This window comes from Ahaetulla prasina, chromosome 14, assembly GCF_028640845.1.
Source record: "Ahaetulla prasina isolate Xishuangbanna chromosome 14, ASM2864084v1, whole genome shotgun sequence".
NCBI classification, from domain to species: Eukaryota; Metazoa; Chordata; class Lepidosauria; order Squamata; family Colubridae; genus Ahaetulla; species Ahaetulla prasina.
The window spans coordinates 16,662,937-16,687,052 of record NC_080552.1 but is presented as its reverse complement, the minus strand read 5'-3'; the positions used below and the strand labels follow the sequence as shown (position 1 = coordinate 16,687,052).

General features: G+C 45.8%; 1 protein-coding gene across 4 annotated transcripts in view; it reads right to left on the bottom strand.

Moving 5' to 3' along the window:
• Window positions 1–24,116, bottom strand: part of IQCK (IQ motif containing K) — a 64,906-nt gene that overhangs the window by 40,651 nt on the left and 139 nt on the right. For 3 of the 4 annotated variants that reach the window (XM_058157904.1, XM_058157901.1, XM_058157905.1), the window contains exons 2-8: window positions 23,828–24,037; window positions 22,365–22,450; window positions 19,463–19,604; window positions 16,687–16,784; window positions 12,945–12,997; window positions 11,583–11,660; window positions 1,305–1,389 (exon numbers count right to left, since the gene is read on the bottom strand). In XM_058157904.1, the coding sequence (XP_058013887.1) occupies window positions 1,305–1,389; window positions 11,583–11,660; window positions 12,945–12,997; window positions 16,687–16,784; window positions 19,463–19,604; window positions 22,365–22,450; window positions 23,828–23,885 (600 nt within the window). In that variant the 5' untranslated portion in view covers window positions 23,886–24,037. The remainder of the gene's footprint in view (window positions 1–1,304; window positions 1,390–11,582; window positions 11,661–12,944; window positions 12,998–16,686; window positions 16,785–19,462; window positions 19,605–22,364; window positions 22,451–23,827; window positions 24,038–24,116) is intronic. The other variant, XM_058157902.1, reaches the window with a different exon arrangement.

The following is a 24,116-nucleotide window of genomic DNA, read 5'->3' as shown; positions in this document are numbered from 1 at the left end:
TTTAGAGACCCAAAACCAGGAGTGAAATTCTGACAGGTTCTGGAGAACCAGTAGCGGAAATTTTGAGTAGTTCGGAGAACCAGCAAATACCACCTCTGGCTGGCCTCAGAGTGGGGTGGGAATGGAGATTTTGCAGTATCCTTCCCCTGCCACACCCACCGAGCCATACGACACCCACCAAGCCATGCCCACAGAACCGGTAGTAAAAAAAATGTATAAAAGATGTATAAATATAATTAATGTAGGGTCGGGTCTGCCCAGCTACCATTTTAGAATGGTGGGGAGGGAGAAAGGAGGAGAGAGTAGGAGGTAGGAAAGAGGAGAAGAGGGGGAGAAGAGGGAGAAGAGGAAGGAAGAGGGGTAGAAGAGGGAGAAGGAAGGTATAGGGTGGAGGGAGGAGAGGATGTAGATAAGAGAAGGGGAGGAAGGTCTGGAAAGTAGAAGAAAGTAGAAGAGGGAAGAGAGTTTTAAAAAAAATTGACTACCACTACTGCCACACAAAACGTATGCCAGCACACAGATTTAGCATTTATGGGTAAGACCGCTGAAATCTTCCAAAGTTTAGCTGGCAAAAGTCAGGGGATCGGGCATGGGTGTGTGTTTAAAGATGATTTAAATTTTAAAGGACTTTGGGGAGGATTTCAGGAGGAGGAGTTGGGATGGACAACTGCCACCTCAAGGGCAAAAGTTAGAAATATAAGAAGGTTGTCCCCTCATAAAACACCTTTGTGCGTTCTTAGCTCTTCATTTCCTCACGTTATGACTTCTTTTCAAATTACCCATCCTTCTTCTCTCCTATATTCTCTTTTTCTCCTTCCTTTCCCAATACCAAGGATCCTGTTCTCTGCTTATTCTTCTCCCCCAGTTTGCTGAGTTCTTCCACCCTAAGTGACACGTGCGGTTTTAATTAAATTGATCATCTGGATCAATTCCCCAGCTGGCTGGGGAATTCTGGGGGTTGAAGTCCACAAGTCTTAAAGTTGGCCAAGGTTGAAAAAAAAAACACTGCTGTGGACTAAACAAGACAAGGGAGAACGTGACTTGAAGACGTTCACATCTGCTTTTGAACATCTAGCATGGTAGGAAACCGAAACTTGAGTTTTGCACCCTTGACAGCATCTTCTCTCCCACGACCATATCGCAACCGAGCAATGGCTGCTATGCAAATCCGTAGTCCACCTGCATCTTTGTAGACATTTATAGCGTTTGGGGCTGAAACTCTAAGCAGAGGGTTCCCCTTGAGCTAAAGTCTGTTGCACAGAGGGAAGATCTGTCAAAATTATTATAGAGGGGGGGGGTCTTACCCGATAACCTTTCCAGAAGGTTTGGATGATGTGGCCGGCATCTTTCTCGGTGAGCAGAAGAGACAGAGGAATGGGAGGCCTAGGACTAGAGAAAATATTCACATTTCAAAATCATATATCTTTTCTTTATTATTATTTATATCCTGCCCTTATTATTTCTACAAATTAATTCAAGGCCGGCCAACATATACAACACAACCTTCCTCCTCCTGTTTTCCATACAACCACCACCCTGTGAGGTGGGTTGGGCTGAGAGAGAGGGACTGGCCCAAAGTGACCCAGCTGGTTTTCATGGCTAAGATGGGACTAGAACTCTCAACCTACTGGTGATTGGACCAATGTCACCCAGCTGGCTTTCATGTTTAAGGCAGGACTAGAACTCACCATTCTCTTGCTGATTGGCCCAAAGTCACCCAGCTGACTTTCATCTCTAAGGCAGGACTAGAACTCACCTTCTCCTGGTGAATGGCCCAAAGTCACCCGGCTGGCTTTCATGTCTAAGGCAGGACTAGAACTCACCATCTCCTGGTGATTGACCCAAAGTCACCCGGCTGGCTTTCATGTCTAAGGCGGGACTAGAACTCACCATCTCCTGGTAATTAACCCAAAGTCACCCAGCTGGCTTTCATGTCTAAGGCGGGACTAGAACTCACCATCTCTTGGTGATTGACCCAAAGTCACCCAGCTGGCTTTCATGTCTAAGGCAGGACTAGAACTCACCATCTCCTGGTGATTGGCCCAAAGTCACCCAGCTGGCTTTCATATCTAAGGCAGAACTAGAACTCACCTTCTCCTGGTGAATGGCATAAAGTCACCCAGCCGACTTTCATGCCTAAGGCAGGACTAGAACTCACCATCTCCTGGTGATTGACCCAAAGTCACCCAGCTGGCTTCCATGCCTAAGGCAGGACTAGAACTCAACATCTCCTGGTGATTGGCCCAAAGTCAATTCTCCATGATGTTTACATCCCAGCATTCTTTTCCAGAGAAATACAAGCTTGCCCTTCCTAACATTGCAATACGAATTCCGTCCATGCTCGCGCCGGGCTTCGTTTTGTAAATCACGAGGATATGTCGGGGAAGCGATCCAAGACTAAAGTAGGAACGGGACGTGGATACAGTAACTCAAGTCCGACAGGGAAGGGCTTTGTGTCCAGAAAACCAATCACGGGAAACCTCACCCATTCCAGTCCAAAGGAGTCGAAGTCACCCGAGGTTCATTTTATCCGCTGGAATATTAGCAATTGACTTCAGGTCGAATGAAAATAGAAGATCAGAGGGGGGCGGGGGGAGAACTGAGCAAGCGGGAATAAATTATTAGTGGCAGGAGACAGCTGGGACACCCCGAGATGAATCGGCTGACAAAGCAACATGTGGGGAATGTGCGAGGTGTTGCAAAAAAAATAAAATAAATTATAAACGCTCCCCGCGGGGAGCATTGGTCAATAGAAGCAAAAGTGCTTGGCCCGTGTGCAATTGGATTTCCCAGAACGATCTGGCATTGCCTGGATGCCCTCACGCGCTTTTCAGCCACAGGAGCGGATAAATTTAACGTCAGGAAGAAAAAAACGGAGGGGAGCAGCTCGATTAATCATGATCGACATCAGCAGGGTATCTTGTTCTTAGAGGCGTCCACTGAGGCAACCTTGGTCCAAATGTTCAGGGCCTTGGAGATCGGTTCGGAAAAGGTTGCCAGAAATATTCCTCGACGCGGTTCTGTTGCAGCTACTTTGAGATGCTGAATTCCATCCTGCCTTCCTCTCCCTCCCCCCCCAAAAAAAATCCCCACTTTCTAGAAAGACTTCCGTGCTAGGAATTCTTTGTCTAGGTACATCCCATCTTCTCCGCATTTAGATTAGCTCAGGGAACCGCTATTTCACACGGAGGAGCGCGTGTTATTAAAAGAGGCGTAAAGATAGTCCCACTTGCAAGCAGAGAGCAACCGACAAATCCCCCGTGTAAAATTGGAAGTGTCTTGGTGACGTTTCGACGAAGTCTCATTCGTCATCTTCAGGCTTCAGCTTCGTGCTTCTGGGAGCAAAAGAAGCACGAAGCTGAAGCCTGAAGATGATGAATGAAGCCTTTTGCTCCCAGAAGCACGAAGCTGAAGCCTGAAGATGACGAATGAGACTTCGTCGAAACGTCGCCAAGACACTTCCAATTTTACACGGGAGAAAACCCGAACAACCAAAGACCTATATATATATATATATATATATATATATATATATATATATATATATATATATATATATATATGTATATATGTAGGGTTTTTTTTAAAAAAAATGACAGAGATAGTCCTCTTGTTGTTGTTGTTGTTAGTTGCGAAGTCGTGTCCGACCCATCACGACCCCAAGGACAACATTCCTCCAGGCCTTCCTATCCTCTACCATCCTGTGGAGCTGAGGTCATCAATCTGAAATGGGTTAAAAGCAAGATCGATCAGAATAGAGATGGAAGGGACTCCGGAGGTCTTCTAGTCCAACCCTCTACTCAAAAGTAGGAAGAACCTATACAATTTGAGACAAGTGGCTGTTGGCGAAGGGTTCCCCAGGTGGATATCAGGAAGTGCTCAATATCTTCATCCAACTTTTATTGTCGTTGTTAGTTGTGAAGTCGTGTCCGACTCATCGCGACCCCATGGACCACGTTCCTCCAGGCCTTCCTGTCCTCTACCATCCTCTGGAGTCCACTGCTTCAGGGACTCCATCCAGCCACCTCCTTCTCTGCCGTCCCCTTCTTCTTGTTTTGCCCTCCATCGTTCCCAGCATGAGGCTCTTCTCCAGGGAGTCCTTCCTTCTCATTAGGTGGCCAAAGGATTTGAGTTTCCTCTTCAGGATCTGGCCTTCTAAAGAGACTAAGATAGAGGACTAAGATAGTCCTCTACTTACAACTATTTGTTTAGTGACTGTTCAAAGTAACAACAGCACTGGAAAAAAACGTGACTTGCAACTGTTTTTCGCACACGGCCATTCCTGCATCCCCATGGTCGTGTGATCCAAATGCGGATGCTTGGCAACTGAGTCACATTTATGACGGTTGCAGTGTCCTGGGGTCAGGCGGTTCCCCTGTGGCGACCTTCTGACAAGCCAAGTCAATGGGGAAGGTGGGTTCGCTTAATGACCGTGTTGCTAACTTAACGACTGCAGTGGTTCGCTTAGCAACGGTGGCAAGGAAGGCTGTGAAATGGGGCAAAAAAAACTCACTCCGCAAACTATCTGGCCGTTATGGGAAATAACGGGAAGAGGGGAATGTATCGCCCCACCGCCTGGAACTCCTGGATGAAGCGCCAGAGAGAATCCCAACAAATAGGCATTTCTACACTTCGCTGGAGGAAAGGATTTCAAAGGACAGCTGTGGCTGCTATAGATGGCAGCTAAGTTCATTTACAGCATTTCATACAGACTTCTTTGCAAAGGGCCAAAATTAGAAGCAGGTCAGAAGCGATCGTCAAGGCTGTTTGGATCGCTCAATCCTTCCAAGGTGGGTAAAATGAGGGCCCAGATTGTTGGGGGCAAGAGGCTGACTCTATAATCCGCTTAGAGAGGGCTGTGAAGTGGCATATAAGTGCTATCGCTGTTCTTCTTCCCTTTCTCTCCTTCCTTCCTTCCTTCCTTCCTTCCTTCCTTCCTTCCTTCCTTCCTTCCTTCCTTCCTTCCTTCCTTCACTCCCCATCCCTTCCTTCCACGGTCCACAGTGGTTAGAATGCGGTATTGCAGGCTGACTCTGCCAACTGCCAGGAGTTCGATCCTGACCGGCTCAAGGTTGACTCAGCCTTCCATCCTTCCGAGTTCGGTAAAATGAGGACCCAAGATTGTTGGGGGCAAAAGGCTGACTCTGTAAACCGCTCAGAGAGGGATGTAAAGCACTATGAAGCGGTATATAAGTCTGTTACTGCTATTGCTATTTGATTTAAAAGATTTGCACAGCCGTCCATCTGATAACCAACTCTGGGCTGTTCCCAATCAAAAGCCAAAGCAACGTAAAACCCAACAATCAAACCGTAAAATGGGACACGTTAAAAAATAATAATAATAATCAGGCAATTTGCAAAGCACGTTTGGCAAAACGAGCCAATTAGGACTGCCGCGTCTCGGATTTCTTGACCTTGACTCCCTCGGCGGAGGACTCTCTATCGGCTGCAGAATTGTCCCAGAGATCTCCCCGTACAGATCCCTTGAACTGCCATCGCCCCCGTGCAGATCCCCTCGTGGATAACTCGGCTTGTTGATGCAAATCGAAGATGCCAGGCGCAGCGTGACGTTCATCGGGGTTGACAGGCCGAAAGCTGCAGCCCTGCGGGGTTTCTTGTGCCCATGTTTCAAGGCAGAGCACCCTCCCTGCACGTCCCCTTCCCTTGATTTGGGAGGGAGGCGCATTTGGGGTGGGGGCGGGGGCAGGTTGACGTGGAGACACCGGGACACGGTTGGGATTTATTTATTTTTTTGGGGTCTGGGATCTATTTCTGGGGGATGCGCTTAGCCGAAAAAGGGTCTGCTCGGCATTTTATGGACAAGCTGTTTAACAGCCGTGTGACGGGTGTCTTGAATTAAAGAAAGGGAAAACAAAGAGACAAAGCAACAGCACCAGCAGCAGAAGAAGACCTGGAAAATAGCGTGCAAGCTCGACCGCCCCAGATGGTGAGAGAGCTGCGGCTTTTTGGTTCTGTCGGAAAGGGGAAACAACTGAGGCTTTTGCCAAAAAAAAAAAAAAGGGACGGAAAGCCTCTTTCCCCCCCCAAAAAATAGTAATGAGAAAGAACTAGAAAGGGGTAACAAAGGGGCCTCTGGTGGCTCAACAGGCTAATGCAGCCTGTTATTAACAGCAGCTGCTTGCAATTACTGCAGGTTCAAGTCCCACCAGGCCCAAGGTTGACTCAGCCTTCCATCCTTTATAAGGTAGGTAAAATGAGGACCCAGATTGTTGGGGGGCAATAAGTTGACTTTGTATATAAATATACAAATAGAATGAGACTATTGCCTTACACAATGTAAGCCGCCCTGAGTCTTCGGAGAAGGGCGGGATATAAATGCAAATAAATAAATAAATAAATAAATAAATAAAAATACAAAGACCTGTAAATAGAAATTCATGCGATTGTGGCAAAAGAAAGCAAAAGTTGTAGCAATAGGAATAGGTGCCTTGGATTAAATTCCCCAAAACAACTGGAGCGCCATTTGAACATCATCGGCATTGACACAAAATCCCCATCAGTCAATTGCAAAAAGGCAGCTTTACTTGGAACAGCTTACATCCTGCGATGATACCTCTAACACCATCAAATGTCAATATTTGCCCATCTATCCCAAGTCCATACATCTTAAAAGCTGCTGAGAAACGCTGGTATAAGCCCAATGAACATTCTGTACTTGTAAAATACCTGCGATCCAGTGTAAAAAGGTAAAGGTTCCCCTCACACTTATGGGCTAGTTGTTCCTGACTTTAAGGGGCGGTGCTCATCTCTGTTTCAAAGCCAAAGAAGCAGCGCTGTCCTAAGACGTCTCCGTGGTCATGTTGCCAGCATGACTCAACGCCAAAGGCGCACGGAACGCTGTTCCCTTCCCACCAAAGGTCGACTCTATTTTTCTACTTGCATTTTTTACCTGCTTTCGAACTGCTAGGTTGGCAGAAGCTGGGACAAGTAACGGGAGCTCACCCCATTACGCGGCACTAGGGATTCGAACCGCTGAACTGCCGACCTTCTGATCAACAAGCTCAGCGTCTTAGCCACGGAGCCACGGCTTCCCTTTTTGTGATCCAGTGTAGACATGGCTTAAACCCCAAGCATGAATTCTCTTCTCTCCCTTTTTTCACTTCTTCAGTTTTCAATCCCATTGCCTCTAATCCATTGTTTGAATACAATAATAGGTCATTCCAAGTTTACTCTATCGGCTTCTCACTGTTAAGATTGTTCATCTTTATTCCATAGTTAATTTCAAGCTGCATTTTACCGGTAATTTTATTTCTGGCGGTCTGCTTGTTTTAAACATGGTTAACCCCCCTGGAGAGTTTCCTTGGAGAAGAATACCATTCAACCGTGCAAATAAAATACAATTTTAGAAACAATGTTATGCACACCTTGGCTCTTTCTGTTTGATTTACAGATCAAGACTTCTTTAATAAATAAATAAAGAGAGAGGTATCGGGAAACATCCTTAGGGTTATGTCCTAGGAGGCGGCCCAAAATCAGGGACTTGAAGAGGGATTATTAGGGTACCAGCTGGTGCAAGAACAGAGATATTCAGAAGCAGAATAACAGTTGGAAGGGACTTTTGAGGTCTTCTAGTCTAACTCCCTGCTCTAGCAGAAGACCCTATAGCATAATGGCTGTCCAGTTTCTTCTTAAAAACCTTCAGTGATGGGAGCACCCACAACTTCTGGAGGCAAGTCATTCCACTGGTTAATTGCTCTCTATGTCAGGAAATTTCTCCTTAGTTCTAGGTTGCTTCTCTCCTTGATTAGTTTTCGTCCATTGTTTCCTGTTCTGCCTTCAGATGCTTTGGAGAATAGCTTGACTCCCTCTTCTTTGTAGCAACCCCTCAAATATTGGAACGCTGAACAGAAGACCAAAGTTTGAAGGGACTTCTGAGGTCTTATAGTCCAAACTCTCTGCTTTAGCAGTAAACCTTATATCGTTTCGGACAAATGGCTGCCCAGTCTCTTTTTTTTTTTATCTTCAAGAATATATATATATATATATATATATATATATATATATATATATATATATATATATATATATATATATATATTTAATTATATATATATATAATTAAATATATGCATCAACTATATTAATTTGATATAATGAAGGGAACAATAGGACAGGAACGGTAGGCACTTTTGTGCTCTTATGCACGCCCCTTATAGTCCTCTCAGGAATGGGGTGAGGTCAATAGTAGACAGCTTTTGGTTGAAGATTTTGGGATTTTGAGTAGAGACTATGGAGTCAGGTAATGAGTTCCAAGCATTAACAACTCTGTTGCAGAAGTCATATTTTCTGCAATCAAGTCTGAAGTGGTTGACATTAAGCTTGAATCTATTTTTTGCTCTTGTAATATTGCGATTGAAGCTGAAGTAGTCTTTTATAGGAAGGATATTGCCATAGATGATTTTGTGTGTTAAACACAGGTCATGTCGAAGTCGACGGAGTTGTAAATTTTCTAATCCCAGGATTTCAAGTCTGTCGGTATAAGGTATTTTGTTGTTTTCAGAGGAGTGAAGAACTCTTCTAGTAAAATATTTCTGGACTCGTTCTATTGTGCTTATGTCAGAGATGTGGTATGGGTTCCAGACGGATGAGCTGTATTCAAGAATAGGTCTGGCAAATGTTTTGTATGCTCTCGTTAGTAGTGTAAAGCCTTCAGTGATGGGAGCCCTCACAACCTCTGGAGGCAAGTTAATTGTTCCCATACTCAGGAAATTCCTCCTTAGTTCTAAGTTACCACTCCTTGATAAGTTTCCATCTGTTACTTCTTGTCTTGCCCTCAGGTGGTTTGGGGAATAGGCTGTCACCCCCCTCTTCTTTGGGGCAACCCCTCAAATACTGGAAGACGGCTATTGTCTCATATCATTCATCAGAGTGAATGGCAGGAGAAAGGGAATGCAAAGCCACTCACCCATGCAAAATTAGCCCTGGGGGTCAACTGAAAACTAGCAGGGATGGGAGCTGTAAAGGCCATTGAGACTAGCAGACTTGGGGGTGGGGGTGGGGTGGGCATTAGAATATGAAAAAGAAAAGGGGTGGGGTGGGAACGCAGGGCCTGGGCGAACACTTGATGCACCACCCACACCCTTCCTGAAATTTGATAGTGAAAGAAAGTAAATAGCAGCCGCCTTGAGGGATCTGGAGACGGTGGGGGGGGTGGGAGCCCGGAGAGAAATTCTTTGGAGAATACAGAGAATGGGAGGAGGGCATGAAAAGGCTCCCTGCATTGACTGGGGTTCTCAACATCTTGACAATAGCGGCTTATTGAAGGGCCATCTTCACCTGAGTCAGATGCCCCTGGGAACCAGCCGGCTGTGGGCAGACAACACAGGAAGCCACACCAACTGTAGAAATGTCGGGCAATTTCCTTTTCATTGCCGGGCAATAGGGATGGATGGGCGAATTTGAATGCAAGGCTAGGCCAGCTGAATATGGCACAATGTCCTTATTATATCCGTACCTCCTGCCTTTTTTCTCAGGCAGCATCCTGGACCTCTCATATACCATCCATGAAGTGCAAAGAGGCCAAGGCATTCTTTGGCTGCACACCAACCATCCATCCAGTCAGGATGGAGTCAGGATAGGAATTGAATAGAATAGAAAATAGAATAGAATAGAATAGAATAGAATAGAATAGAATAACAGAGTTGGAAGGGACCTTGGAGGTCTTCCAGTCCAACCCCCTGCCCAGGCAGGAAACCTATACCACTTCAGACAAATGGTTATACAATCTCTTCTCAAAAACTTCCAGTGTTGGAGCATTCACAGCTTCTGCAGGCAAGTCGTTCCACTTATTAATTGTTCTGTCAGGAAATTTCTCCTTAGTTCTAAGTTGCTTCTTTCTTTGATCAGTTTCCACCCATTGCTTCTTGTCCTGTCCTCAGGTGCTTTGGAGAACAGCCCGACTCCCTCTTCTTTGTGGCAGCCCCTGAGATATTGGAACACTGCTCTCATGTCTCCCCTAGTCCTTCTTTTCATCAAACTAGACATACCCAGTTCCTGCAACCGTTCTTCATATGTTTTATCCTCCAGTCCCCTATTCACCTTAGTTGCTCTTCTCTGCACTCTTTCTAGAGTCTCAACATCTTTTTTACATTGTGGCGACCAAAACTGGATGCAGGAAAACACAATTGGAGGTCTTAGGAGCGGCATCAAACGTAGAAATCCACGGGGGGGGGGGAGAGAAATTGTATTTGTTTATGTATCGGGTTCTTATCGTGACTTTATTATTTTATTGGTAATGCAGTGTGGATATATATAATACTCCTTACTCTATCTATAGTTTCCCCTGTGAGGTAGGTTGTGCTGAGGGAATGACTAGAACTCACCATCTCCTGGTGATTGGCCCAAAGTCATCCAGTTGGCTTTCCCGCTTAAGGCGGGACTAGAACTCACCGGCTCCTGGTTTGTGGGCCTGGAGAAACTTGTGTCCTCTGGATTGAATGGCAGGGATTCCGTTATCCTATGAAATTTGTTCTCCAGGGAAACTTCTTAAAATTATAAGCCGCCCAAAATCTCTTAATTGAGTTAAATTCATTAATTGAATTAATTTAAACTGATTAAACCAACAAACAGCAGTATGTGAGCAGTATCCTTACCCAAGATGTGAAAACCCCAGGCCAGTCCCTCTCGCTCAGCCCTAGGAAGGAGGCAATGGCAAACCACTTCTGAAAAATGTTTGTGAAAATTCAGTTATTCGCAGTCTTCCTTCCCCTGCGTAAATAAACCTAGGAAAATAGGTATCTTTCCAAGGAATCAGTAGTCATATTAACCTGAGTGTTGGAGGGTTGCGATTGTGTTGAAGAAAGAAAGAAATAAAAACTGAAAAGTGACATGTGGATTGCATTCAGTGGTGGGTTTCAATTTTTTTTTGCTACCAGTTCTGTGGGTGTGGTTTTGTGGGCGTGGCATGGCTTGGTGGGCATGGCAGGGGAAGGATACTGTAAAATCCCCCTTTTCTTCCGATCAGCTGGGACTCGGGAGGCAGAGAATAGACGGGGGCAGGGCCAGTCAGAATTTTTACTACCATTTCTGTGGGTGTGGCTTGGTGGGCGTGGCTTGGCTTGGTGGGCGTGGCAAGGAAAGGATACTGTAAAATCTCCATTCCCTCCCCAATCCAGGGGAAGGTTACTGTAAAATCCCCCTTTTCTTCCAATCAGCTGGGACTCGGGAGGCAGAGAATAGACGGGGGCAGGGCCAGTCAGAATTTTTACTACCGTTTCTGTGGGTGTGGCTTGGTGGGCGTGGCTTGGCTTGGTGGGCGTGGCAAGGAAAGGATACTGTAAAATCTCCATTCCCACCCCACTCTAGGGGAAGGATACTGCAAAATCCCCATTTCCTCCTGATCAGCTGGGACTCGGGAGGCAGAGAATAGATGGGGGCGGGGCCAGTCAGAATTTTTATTACCCGTTCTCCGAACTACTCAAAATTTCCGCTACCGGTTCTCCAGAACTGGTCAGAACCTGCTGAAACCCACCTCTGGTTGCATTTCATTCTTTTGTTTCGTTCATTTTTTCACAGAAAGGCTGGAAATGGTGTGTAAACCACGACTAATACTTAATACTTACTGATCCTTTAGCCAATCCTTCACGAACGGGATCTCGAAAAATTCCACAAACGTTTCCCCTTGTCTCTTCGCGTTGTGGCTGGAAGGATCAGCGTCGTAGGGAAAAGCAGAGACATATAAAACGGAGAATGAAAACCAGGCATATGGGCAGTCCTTGAACTACGACCACAACGGAACCCAAAATTTCTGTTGCTAAGCGAGACGTTGAAGCGAGCTTTGCCCCCATTTGACGACCTCTTTTGCCACACAGTTGTTAAGTGAATCACTGCAGGTCTTACATTAGTAACGAGGTTGTTAAGCAAATCTGGGCTCCCCCACTGGCTTGGCTCATCAGAAAGTCGCAAAAGGAGAAATCACGTGACCCCGGGGACATGGCAACCATCATAAATATGAACTGGTTGCCAAATGTCTGAATTTTTTTTTTAATTGAAAAAGTTTTACAAAGAAAATTTTTTTAAACAATTGTTCCCCCCCCAGATCCCCCCCTCCTCCCACTCCCCTCCAACCCCCCCAACCCCCCCCCGAGACTTCCCAGAACAAAATGCAGGGTAGAACATCTAACAATCATAAGCTAAAATACAACAAAAATCTTAACTCATATCCACCTTCTTTCAACACCCCTTTAACTCCCCTTTCCCATGTAAACATATACATTAATATATTTATTTTATTTATTTCGATTTTTATACCGCCCTTTTCCCGAAGGACTCAGGGCGGTGTACAGCCAAGTAAAAATACACTGTATACAAATTAAAAGAAATTTAAAAGGAACATATTATGATGTGGCCGAAAAATTTAAAACAATTTAAAATCTAAAAATTTAAATAACCCCAATAAAATTTTAATCCAGTCCCGCTTGAATAAATAGGTGCGTTTTCAGCTCACGGCGAAAAGTCCGAAGATCAGGCACTTGACGTAAACCAGGGGGAAGTTCATTCCAAAGCGTAGGAGCTCCATTCTCCATTCCAATATGCCATTCCTAACATTATTCATAAACTATTTGATACTTTTTTAGTCCAATACTTGTTTTGAATATAATCAATCCAACTTCTCCACTCCAATACATATTTTTCTTGTGAATAGTCTTACAAATACGCAGAAATTTTTGCCATTTCTGCTAAATTCGAGCCAAATGTCTGAATTTTGATCGCATGGGGGGAACGGGGATGGACGCTGCAATAGTAAGTGCGAAAAAATGGTCATAAAGTCATTTCTTCGGTGCCGTTTTTGTAACTTCAGATGCTCACTAAACAAGCTGTTGATAGTCGAGGACAATCAATGTTGGTTTCTGTTAGAAGGGGTGGGTGGGGGCAGAAAATAAGAGAATTGTCTTCAAATACTTCACCCTGAGCAAGAAACTTACTTGTATAACCACTCCGTCAGGAAATCAAGGGCGATAAATCGCGTTTGCTTCCTCTGAAAGAACAGAAGAGACACCAAGTTCAGGAGAACAATGATGAGAAATGATAGGGAGGTTTTATTTTTAATTCTACTTTTTTTCTCTCTCTCTCCAAAGGGCAAGTTGACATTGAAACGGCCACGTTCAGCCGACTAAAGAGTGGTGGGAATCCACGGGGGCGGCAAGGGGAGGGTACGACCACGCCAGAGCCCCCCTCTCTCGGCCCACCCCACCTCACGGGGTTGCTGCTGTGGGACAAAAGAGGAGCAGGGAGGGAGTATTGTGTGTGTGTGTTTTTGTCAACTTGAGTGGTTTATAAAAATAATAATTAAGGTGGTCTATAAATATTCACGCAAACGATGGCATTTTAAGGGTGGTGATTGCATCCGCTGCAGGTGTATAATTATGGCAACTGTGCGGCTATGTCCTTGCGTCTCACGGAGAATGAATACACAGAGTCCCTGACTTATAACTATTTGAGCGTTCGGCGTTACAACGGCCCTGAAAAAGAGTGACTTATAACTCGTCATCACACTTATGATCTTCGTGGAATCCCCACCATCAAATGATCAAGAGAAGGAGAGGGAGGGTGGGGAAAGAGGGAAAGAAGAGAGAGAGAGAAAGAGACAGAGATGGACAGGGAGGAAGAGAGTGGGATGGAGAGTGAGAGAGACAGGATAGGGAGAGAGACAGAGGAAGGGGGAGAAATGGAGGGAGAGGGTGAGAGGAGAGGGAGAGAGAGATATGAAATGAGGGAGGGGGAGAGAGAGAGAGAGAGGGACAGTAAAAGAGAGAGAGAGAGAGAGGAAGAGGGGCAGAGAAGGAAGAAGGAGGAGAGAGGGACAGTAAAAGAGAGAGAGAGAGAGGAAGAGGGGCAGAGAAGGAGAGGGAAGAAGGAGGGGAGAGAGGGACAGTAAAAGAGAGAGAGAGAGAGAGAGGAAGAGGGGCAGAGAAGGAGAGGGAAGAAGGAGGGAGAGAGGAAGGAAGAGAGAGAGAAGAGAGGCGAGACAGAAACAAAAGGATAGGGAGAGAGACGGAGGGAGAGGGAAAGAGAGAGGAGAAAGAGAAGGAGAGAGAGGGTGAGAGGAGAGGAAGAGAGGGGGAATGAGGGAGGGGAGAGAGAGGGAAGAGAGGAAGAGGGGCAGAGAAGGAGAGGGAAGAAGGAGGGAAAGAGGGAAGGAAGAGAGGAGAGACAGGGAGGGGAGAGTGGGATGGAGGGAGGAAGAGAGAGAGACAGAAGGAGAGGGAGAGAGACGGAGGGAGAGGGGGGGGAGAGGAGAAAGAGACAGAAGGAGAGGGAGAGAGAAGAGGGAAAGAGATGGAGGAAGGGAGGGAGAAAGAGAGGAAGAGAGAGAGGAAGAGAGGAAGAGGAACTTTTCCAATATAAATTCAATACTCGATCAAACCGAATGGCTCTCCTGGAATGAGGAACTCTGGGCAAAGCCACCAAAAGCCCTGAACAGCCTTAAGAGTATTTCTATTTTTCAGGCTCGGCTCGGCTGGGCTGTAAAGAAAGCAAGAAGGCCCGTTCTTCGCACAGCTGGGCTGGGTTATGCCCACCCGGATACGCACAGGAAACCTCCATAACAATGTGCATTGTTCACCGGCAGATGGGCTGCACGCTATTTTTCCGCAAGGAGAATAATCTCCCATTCTTGTCGGGTGTTTGTGTTACACTCGGCAACACAATGCAAGCCATCGTGATCATTTTCACCTCCACCCTGTTTGCTTTATTTTATAGAGACGCCCACGGGCCACAGATGCTCTTTTGCACAGTTCAGAACCTCCTAATAAGACACGTAACCTCACTCGCACAAAAACACAACCCACGCTCATTTGCTTGTGTTACTCGGCAAACTGCACTTTTAGCCCCCCCATCCCTGAGATGTCTTTGAAACGGGCAGGCTTGCTGTTCTCTTACCCCGGAGAGCTGCCTTCCTTCTGGCTGAGTAGGACTTCTGCCGGCTGAGGATGATGGGAGTTTACACGTTAAGTAGTCCCTCCTCAGCAGGGAATGGAGAAAACTGTCACCCGCCATCCCCGCTTAATCTTGCGGATGCTGACTTGCCTAGTTCATTGGCCACATACAAAGATTCGTTTTGTGTTGAATTCAATATATCTGCAGCCACAGGAATCTGCTGTTGTGGTCGTGACTCGAGGACCACAGATATATCGAATTCAATACAAAACGAATCTTTATATGTGGCCAATGAACTAGGCAAGTCAGCCGTCTGCAAGACGAAGTGGAGCTTTGCCCCATTTTAACCCCCTTTCTGATTTACAAGTCGTTAAGTGAATCACTGCAGCGGTGAAGGGAGTAACACGGTTGTTAAGTGAATCTGGCTTCCCTGTTGACGTTGCTTGTCGGAAAAGGTCACAAAAGGGGATCATGTGACCCCGGGACACTGCAACCGTCATAACTATGAGTCAGTTGCCAAGCGTCTGAGTTTTGATCTCAATGACCATGGAGACGTTGCAACGGTCGTAAGTGTGAACAATGGTCACAAGTCACTTTTTTCGGTGCCATTGTAACTTCGGTCACTAAACAAACTATTGTAAGTCGAGGACTACCCATAAAAATCTAATTTTGTAAAGAATACCCAGTGCTGTTGGCTCAGCCCTTCTTAAACATGCAGAGTCTTGTTTTGTTTTTAAATGCAGCTCACAAGACTAAGTGCAAATCAAGCCTTCTGCTTAGACTGGTTTTAAAATAAAAAAGGCTTGTCGTTTTTTGTTTTTTTAAAGGGGGTTTGGAGATGAAACTACCGTTAATTGCTGCATCTTAACTATGAAAAGGCGGTCCCAAAAAAACAACAAAGGAGTTTAAAAAAAATGGAAATGAAAGCTTAATAAGGTTAGTTTCCCTAAAAGCCGTCATTAAACCTGCAGGGAAGCCGCATAATGGGATGTTGGGAAGAACAGCTGTTCATGTCAGTTTCAAGAGAATGAAGGGCTAAAGGTTTCCACGTAACAAAGTAGAGGTAGGTCTTGATTTATGACCATAATAGACCTGGGCCGTCATAAGTCATGACAGCTGTCACCTAACTGGGCCGCGGTGTGGCTCAGGCTGTAAGAAGCCTGTTATTAAAACACAGCTGCCTGCAATTACTGCAGGTTCTAGTCCCACCAGGTCCAAGGTTGACTCAGCCTTCCATCCTTTATAAGGTAGGTAAAATGAGGACCCAGATTGTTTGGGGGGGGGGGGCAATAAGTTGACTTTGTAAATATACGAATAGAATGAGACTATTGCCTTACACACTGTAAGCCGCCCTGAGTCTTCGGAGAAGGGCGGGATATAAATGTAAACAACAACAAAAAAAATTATGGGGTTTTTTTCTGTAGCGGCCATTAAGCGAATGCCGCAGTTGTTAAAAGCGAACCAACGAGTCGCTTTTGCAGAAAGGTCAGAATTCTGCAAAAGGGACCTTGGAGGTCTTGTAGTCCATCTCAGTATATACAAGCATAAGCGTGAAACAACCACACAACATATAAGCGTATATATAATGAAAGGGAACAATAGGACAGGAACGGTAGGCACTTTTGTGCTCTTACGCATGCCCCTTATAGTCCTCTTAGGAAAGGGGTGAGGTCAATGGTAGACAGTTTTTGGTTAATCTCCTACAAAAACATCATCAAGGTGGTTTCGCGAAGCTGATCCGGCATTCTGGAACGTCACGCATCCTTCTGAGAACGATTTTGGACTCACCTCAAAACATCTTTGTTTCTTGGCTTCGTGCAAGAGTTCTACCATGCCGGGAAGAAGCACTGGGAAAATGTAGCATTCCAAGAATTCCCTGGGAGTACCTGGACAGATCAATGTTTTGTTTTTACAATTGTGTAAATATTAAGCCTGTTCCATTTACATATCATGTAAATAATCAGCACTGTGGTTCACAGTCCCATTTCCTCCCTCCCTGGTCACTCGGTTGGTACTTGATCTTTTTAAACTTTCTCCTCTTGACTGTTGTAAGCCATCCAGAGTCACCTAGATATGAGTTGGGGGGCTCTATAGATTTGTTAAAGGGATGCGGTGGCTCAGTGGCTAAAGGCGCTGAGCTTGTCAATCAGAAAGGTCGGCAGTTCAGCGGTTTGAATCCCTAGCGCCGCATAACCTATCCTGCGCAGACTGCACTGGCTACCTGTGGCCTTCCGGGTGCGCTTCAAGGTTTTGGTGACAATCTTTAAAGCGCTCCATGGCATAGGGCCGGGTTACTTACGGGACCGCCTGCTGCTACCGAGTACCTCTCACCGACCCGTCCGCTCTCACAGAGAGGGACTCCTCAGGGTGCCGTCGGCTAGGCAGTGCCGTCTGGCAACACCCAGGGGAAGGGCCTTCTCTGTGGGGGCTCCCACCCTCTGGAACGAACTCCCTCCAGGACTTCGTCAACTTCCGGACCTCCGAACCTTTCGTCGCGAGCTCAAAACACACCTATTTATTTGCGCGGGGCTGGGTTAGTTTTTAAATTTATTGGTTTTAATGGGGTTCTTAGTATTTATATTGTTTTTTATCAATCTGGCTATTGAATAAGTTTTTTATGTCTGATTTTAAATTGTATTTATATGTTTGTTTTTAATTGCCTGTGAACCGCCCTGAGTCCCTAGGGAGATAGGACGGTATATAAATCTGAAAAATAAATAAATAATAAAATAAAAATAAATAACGGGGTGAGCTCCCGTTACTTGTCCCAACTTCTGCCAACCTAGCAGTTCGAAAGCACATAAAAAATGCAAGTAGAAAAAATAGGGACCGCCTTTGGTGGGAAGGGAACAGCGTTCCATGCGCCTTTGGCGTTGAGTCATGCCAGCCACATGACCACGGAGACGTCTTCGGACAGCGCTGGCTCTTTGGCTTTGAAACAGAGATGAGCACAGCCCCCTAGAGTCAGGATCGACTAGCATGTATGTGCGAGGGAAACCTTTACCTTTATAGATTTGTTAAATAAGTGCACAAATAATTGCAATGTCTTCTATTCCCTCCTTCCATCTTCCACCCAGCTACGGCTTTTGACAACCACCCACCTCACAGGATTGTTGTTGTGGGGAAAATAGGAGAAGGAAAGAGTATTATGTACCTTCGTTGCCTTGAGTTATTTATAAAACTAATAAAGGTGGGATTAAAATCTAATAAATAAATAAATACAGGTAGCCCTCGACATACAACCACAACTGAGCCCAAAATTTCTGTTGCTAAGCGAGGCAGTTGTTAAGTGAGTTTTGCCCCATTTTACGGCCCTTTCTTGCCACAGTTGTTAAATGAATCACTGCAATCCCCATTGACTTTGCTTGTCAAGTTACAAAAGGGATCTTTTAATTACAGTCTTTAGACTATTTATTTATTTATTTTATTTTTCGTATTTTTATACCGCCCTATCTCCCTAGGGACTCAGGGCGGTTAACAACCAGATAAAAATATACATATAAATACAAATAAAAACATCCATTAAAGAACTTATTATAATTGGCCGAATAATTAAAATGATGATAATAAAATAATAAAATCCTCATTAAAACCAATTCGAATTTAAAAAATCTAGTCCAGTCCTGTGCAAATAAATAGATATGTTTTAAGCTCGCGGCGAAAGGTTCGAAGGTCAGGAAGTTGGCGAAGTCCTGGGGGAAGCTCGTTCCAGAGTGTGGGGGCCCCCACAGAAAAGGCCCTTCCCTTGGGTGTCGCCAGCCGGCACTGTTTGGCCGACGGCACCCTGAGGAGTCCCTCTCTGTGAGAGCGCACGGGTCGGTGAGAGGTATCCGGTAGTAGCAGGCGGTCCCGTAAATATCCCGGCCCTATGCCATGGAGCGCTTTGAAGATAGTCACCAAAACCTTGAAGCGCACCCGGAAGGCCACAGGTAGCCAGTGCAGTCTGCGCAGGAGAGGTGTCACATGGGAGCCACGAGGGGCTCCCTCTATCACCCGCGCAGCCGCATTCTGAACTAACTGGAGCCTCCGGGTGCTCCTCAAGGGGAGCCCCATGTAGAGAGCATTGCAGTAGTCCAGACGAGACGTCACGAGGGCGTGAGTGACTGTGCATAGTCTCTAGTCTAGTCTAGTCTCTAGACTAGACTAGAGTAGATTAGAGTAGGAATATCATGTGACCCTGGGACATTGTGACCGTCATAAATATGAGCCAGCTGCCAAATGGCCTGAATTTTGATCACTTGACCAAATGCTGCAACAGTCATTGGTGTGAAAAGTGATCATAAGTCACTTTTAAAAGGCCGTTGTAACTTCAAACCGTCACTAAACAAACCACTGCAAGTCAAGGACTACACGTAAATGTGCTTTTTGTCCATTTTTCTTCCTGTCTCTCTCTGTTTTAAAACTTGTAGTAAAAATTGCTGAAACTGGGCAAACTCCAGTTCCACAGACTGCAACTATGAAACGGGCAGAAATCGTGGTTAAGACCTGGGATCCCTTCATTTCTCTCCCTTCCTTTTCAGAAAGGGTCCCTGATAAAGGAAGATAAGTTTGCACGAGGTCTTACATGTTTTTAGATCGGGGAGCTCAGGAGCTACGAGTGCAGAAAGAAGAGACAAGGTCTTCTGAGGGAGCTCTTCCTCAGCAATCACAGGCTTGCTCTCACCCCCACTCAGCTCTGGCAGCGGCTCAGCCTCTGGGGGAACCTGCTGAGTAGCAAAAACCAGGAGATAAATGCCCTGCTTCAAGTACAGTAAATAAACACTGTAAATAAGCAAATGAAGAACAAAAGGGAGGAAATTCGGAACCTAATCTCTGTGCAACTGGGGTGTGTGTGTGTAATTCTTTCATAGAGTAGCTGCAGCTCAGGGCTGACCTGTGGCAGTGCTCTCTGAGCTTGGTGGTTTTCTTGCAGACATTTTGTGACTCAAGTCAACCTCAGGGCTAGGGAGGAGGAGGAAGAGGAAGGAGGAGAAGAACAGGAAGAAGAAGAAGAGGAGGAGGAGGAGGAGGAAGAAGAAGGAGGAGAAGGAGAAGGAGAAGGAGAAAGAGAAAGAGAAGGAGAAGAAACAACAGATTAAACCATAAATGTTGAGTGGAGTGGAAAGACATTCACAAGCCAGCTTTTTGTCTATGGAGCTTCTCAGACATCTAGGTCATAGGAGGAGGACAAGGAGAATAAAGAGGAGGAGTGGGAGGAGAAGGAGAAGAAGAGGAGAAAGGGAACAAGAAGGATGAAGGGAGGAGGAGGAGGAGGAGAAGGAGAAGAAACAACAATTATGGAGTCCTTGGTGCTCTCTGAGCTTTGTGGTTTTCTTGCAGATGTTTCTTGACCCAACTAGGCAACAACATCAGTGCTAGTGAGTATAGTGGGATTTGCTCTTTATTTATATACAGTGGCTTCCCTATCAGCATTGGTGGGAGTGTTGTTTTCTACTTATTAGTTCCTTGATTAGGTTGTTGCTTATTACTTTGTTAACCTTGATTAGTTTACTTACTTTAGCAAAGCGCCTCCTCACCAGCAATCAACACCCCAACAAGCAGAGATTATTAATACCAAGATTAACACTAGACCAACAATGTGGCAGTAAACAACACCCCAATCAAGGAACCACCAAGAAAACTCCCACCAACACTGACGGAGTAAGCCACTTGTATATGAACAGAAACCAAACCCCATTTCCTTCTAGCACTGATGATGTTACCTAGTTGGGTCATGAAACGTCTGCAAGAAAACCACCAAGCTCAGAGAGCAGCAAGGACTTGACAGTAATTCTTTAAATGATGATTTCTCAGTCCGCAAAATGTATGGTGTGTTTTAACTCCCAGGAATCTCCAGCCACCTTGGGAAATTTGGGGAGTGGGGGGGGGGATGAAACTGGACATCTGGAGTGTGCCTTGGGGAAATTGATCTAAAACAGGGGTCTCCAACCTTGGCCACTTTAAGACTTGTGGACTTCAAGTCCCAGAATTCCTCTGGGAGTTGACTTCAACTCCCAGAATTCCTCTGGGAGCTTTGCTGGCTGAGGAATTCTGGGAGTTGAAGTCCACAAGTCTTAAAGTAGCCAAGGTTGGAGACCCCTGATCTAAAAGGTTAGAAATTTACCCCCCTGGATTGAGTGCTTAGGTTTCTCGGTTCGATCCAGGCATTAGCCAAACTTCCAAAGTCAGCAATTTATAGAGCACATGTTTAAAAAGTCACATAGAAGCTTCATTGTGGGGGGGAAAGCAATCATTAAATGATCATTAGGGAGTTCTTAATAATAAGGATTGGTGTTTTTTTTTTTAATTTTTAGATAATGGGGAGGGGGGGAGGGGGATTACAGAATTTAGGGGGACTCGTAGTTCTTCTGATTAAGACCAGAATCTGAAATCTGTAAGGACGCATAGAAAACCAGAGCCGAGTGTAGCTCAAGAGGGCTGATCGGTAAGGACGAATCTGGCTGCGGTGAACTGAGCCTGTCAGTTCATATTAAGACATAGACCGTGCAAGCTGCAAAATGAGATCTGCTACATAGGGAAGGGCTGGCCCTTCGCGGCAGACACGCATGCAGAAATATCTAAATCCAGCTTCTGGCATCCCCAGAAAAAGCTGGAGAAAAATGACGGGGAGAGGTTTGACAAGACTGAGCTGAGTAGCTCAGAAGGCTCAGGACAAACCCCCGGCAGCCGATTTGGGTTTCGAAAAACACCACAAGCCAGGATTCCCAATTTGGATTACACGCTACCATGCGCCTGACCTCTTTACCAGACATGTCAAGGCAGAGGGTGTCCATTCTTGCCTATTTTCAGACTTGTGGACTTCAACTCCCAGAATTCCCCAGCCATTATCACCATCTTGCTTGCTAATACAGCCTCTTTTCCACACACACACACACCTTGAAATTAAAATACCTCAAAGGCTGTAATCTTTCAGTGGTTAAATGTAACAGTAACAGAGTTGGAAGGGACCTTGGAGGTCATCTAGTCCAACCCCCCTGCTCACACGGGATACCAGTACTAGGGATTCGAACCGCCGCACTGCCGACCTTTCTGATTGACAAGCTCAGTCTTAGCCACTGAACCACCTAGTCAGCTGTGTGTGTGTGAGTGTGTGTGTGTGTTATATATATATATGGTTCAGAGGTGGGTTTCAGCAGGTTCTGATCAGTTCTGGAGAACAGGTAGCAAAAATTCTGACTGGCCCCACCCCCATCTATTCTCTGCCTCCCAAGTCCCAGCTGATGGGGAGGAAATGGGAATTTTGCAGTAACCTTCCCCTGCCACGCCCACCAAGCCACACCCACAGAACAGGTAGTAAAAAAAATTGAAAAATTGAAAAAAAATGAAACCCATCACTGGCATGGTTCTAATCTTTTGGCAATATTGTATGGAATACTTAGCTTCTCGTTTTTTAAAAAGAGCATAAAAGAGTTCCAGAATTTTTTTAAGGCACTGAAGAGAATCACCAGCTGGATTTTTCTTTTTACCTGTGAAGGTGGAGGTGGAGGTGGAGGTATCGGTATCTCTTTCTTTTCCAAATGATCAGGATGAACAGGCTGTTGGGCTTCAAATTCTTTTGTTTGTTTGTTTGTTTTCAAGAAAGAGAAAATGAAAAGGACAAAGAGAAAAAGATAAGAAATAAACTCGTGGGACCCTATTTGGAGGATTACAGATCAAGTTTTTTTTTAATTTGTTGCCGTTTCTGGAAGCTCTTAGGGGATTTTTTTCTGGCTAAATTAGAATGCCCAGGCTTTGAAGATTATAGATTAGAGATAAAATAGGGAAAATATTTTTTTTCCTTGTTGCCCTTTTAAAGGAAACAATGTTATTATGTTAAAAGGAAAAGAATACAAAAGTGATTTATTCAAACAAGGCTAAAATACATGTTATGCACTACTATTAATCTTCTCATAGTTCCCATCACCAATCTCTTTCCACTTATGACTGTATGACTATAACTTGTTGCTGGCAATCCTTATGATTTATATTGATATATTGATCATCAATTGTGTTGTAAATGTTGTACCTTGATGAACGTATCTTTTCTTTTATGTACACTGAGAGCATATACACCAAGACAAATTCCTTGTGTGTCCAATCACACTTGGCCAATAAAATTCTATTCTATTCTATTCTATTTCTGGTAACTCAAGACTTGACTCCAAGGCACCAATCAAATCTAATCTGGTCTGGTGTATATTCTCAGCACCGGCGTGCAGACACACTTAATGCAGTATTTTTCAAACTTGGCTAACTGGAAGGCTAACTGGAAGGCATGTGGGACTTCAGCTCCCAGAATTCCCGAGTTGAAATCCCACATGTCTTCCAGTGCAAGGGTCTCCAACCTTGGTCCCATTAAGACTTGTGGACTTCAACTCCCAGAGTCCCTCAGCCAGCACAGCTGGCTGAGGAACTCTGGGAGTTGAAGTCCACAAGTCTTAATGGGACCAAGGTTGGAGACCCCCGTTCCAGTGGCCAAGTTTGAGAAACACTGCACTGATCAAAGCTGATAGTAACCAAAGCTGTCCCATTCCCTTCGTGGGGCGGGGGGGGATCTTTCCAATAAAAACTTGCTTGTGCATGGACCTCTTATTTTTGCTTCCCAAGTCAGCCTTTTTTTTTTCTCCCTAAGCAGGAACACGCCCCTTGACACACGCATGCATTGCACGCCCTTTGGAGGTGCAAGCTGGGGGCTCTTCAAACAGGTTTTGCACGCTCAGCCAAAAAGTCCTGCAAACTTTTCCCGGGTCTCTCTGCCGCCACCTGCTGGCCACCCACCATCCTGCAACTAGCATCCAAGACTCCCCCATTCAGGATTTGGGGATAGTTTCTCCACAACGCCCCCCCACGCCCCGGGGACCACCAACCCCTCACCCCGGCATACCCTTCCCCACAAAGCCCTCCCCCCCACCCCGGGCTAGCGACTTCCCTCTCCGCTCCCCCTCCCCACCTGCGCAAATTTCCTCCCAGAGGCTCCGCAGCGGAGCCTCCTCAGCGGCGCCAGCCATGGAAGGGCGCGCGAGCGAGCCAGCGAGCGAGCGAGAGAGGAAGCCGTTGCTAGGCGACGGCGAGCCGCCGTCTCTAGGCGACGGCGCTTCCGCCGCATTTTCACTTCCGGGTCGAGCCGGGAAGCGCCGCTCTAGCCCCCGCCCCCTTCAACCTTCGCCGCCTCTGGCGGGAGGAAGCCGTTGCTAGGCGACGGCGAGCCGCCGTCTCTAGGCGACGGCGCTTCCGCCGCT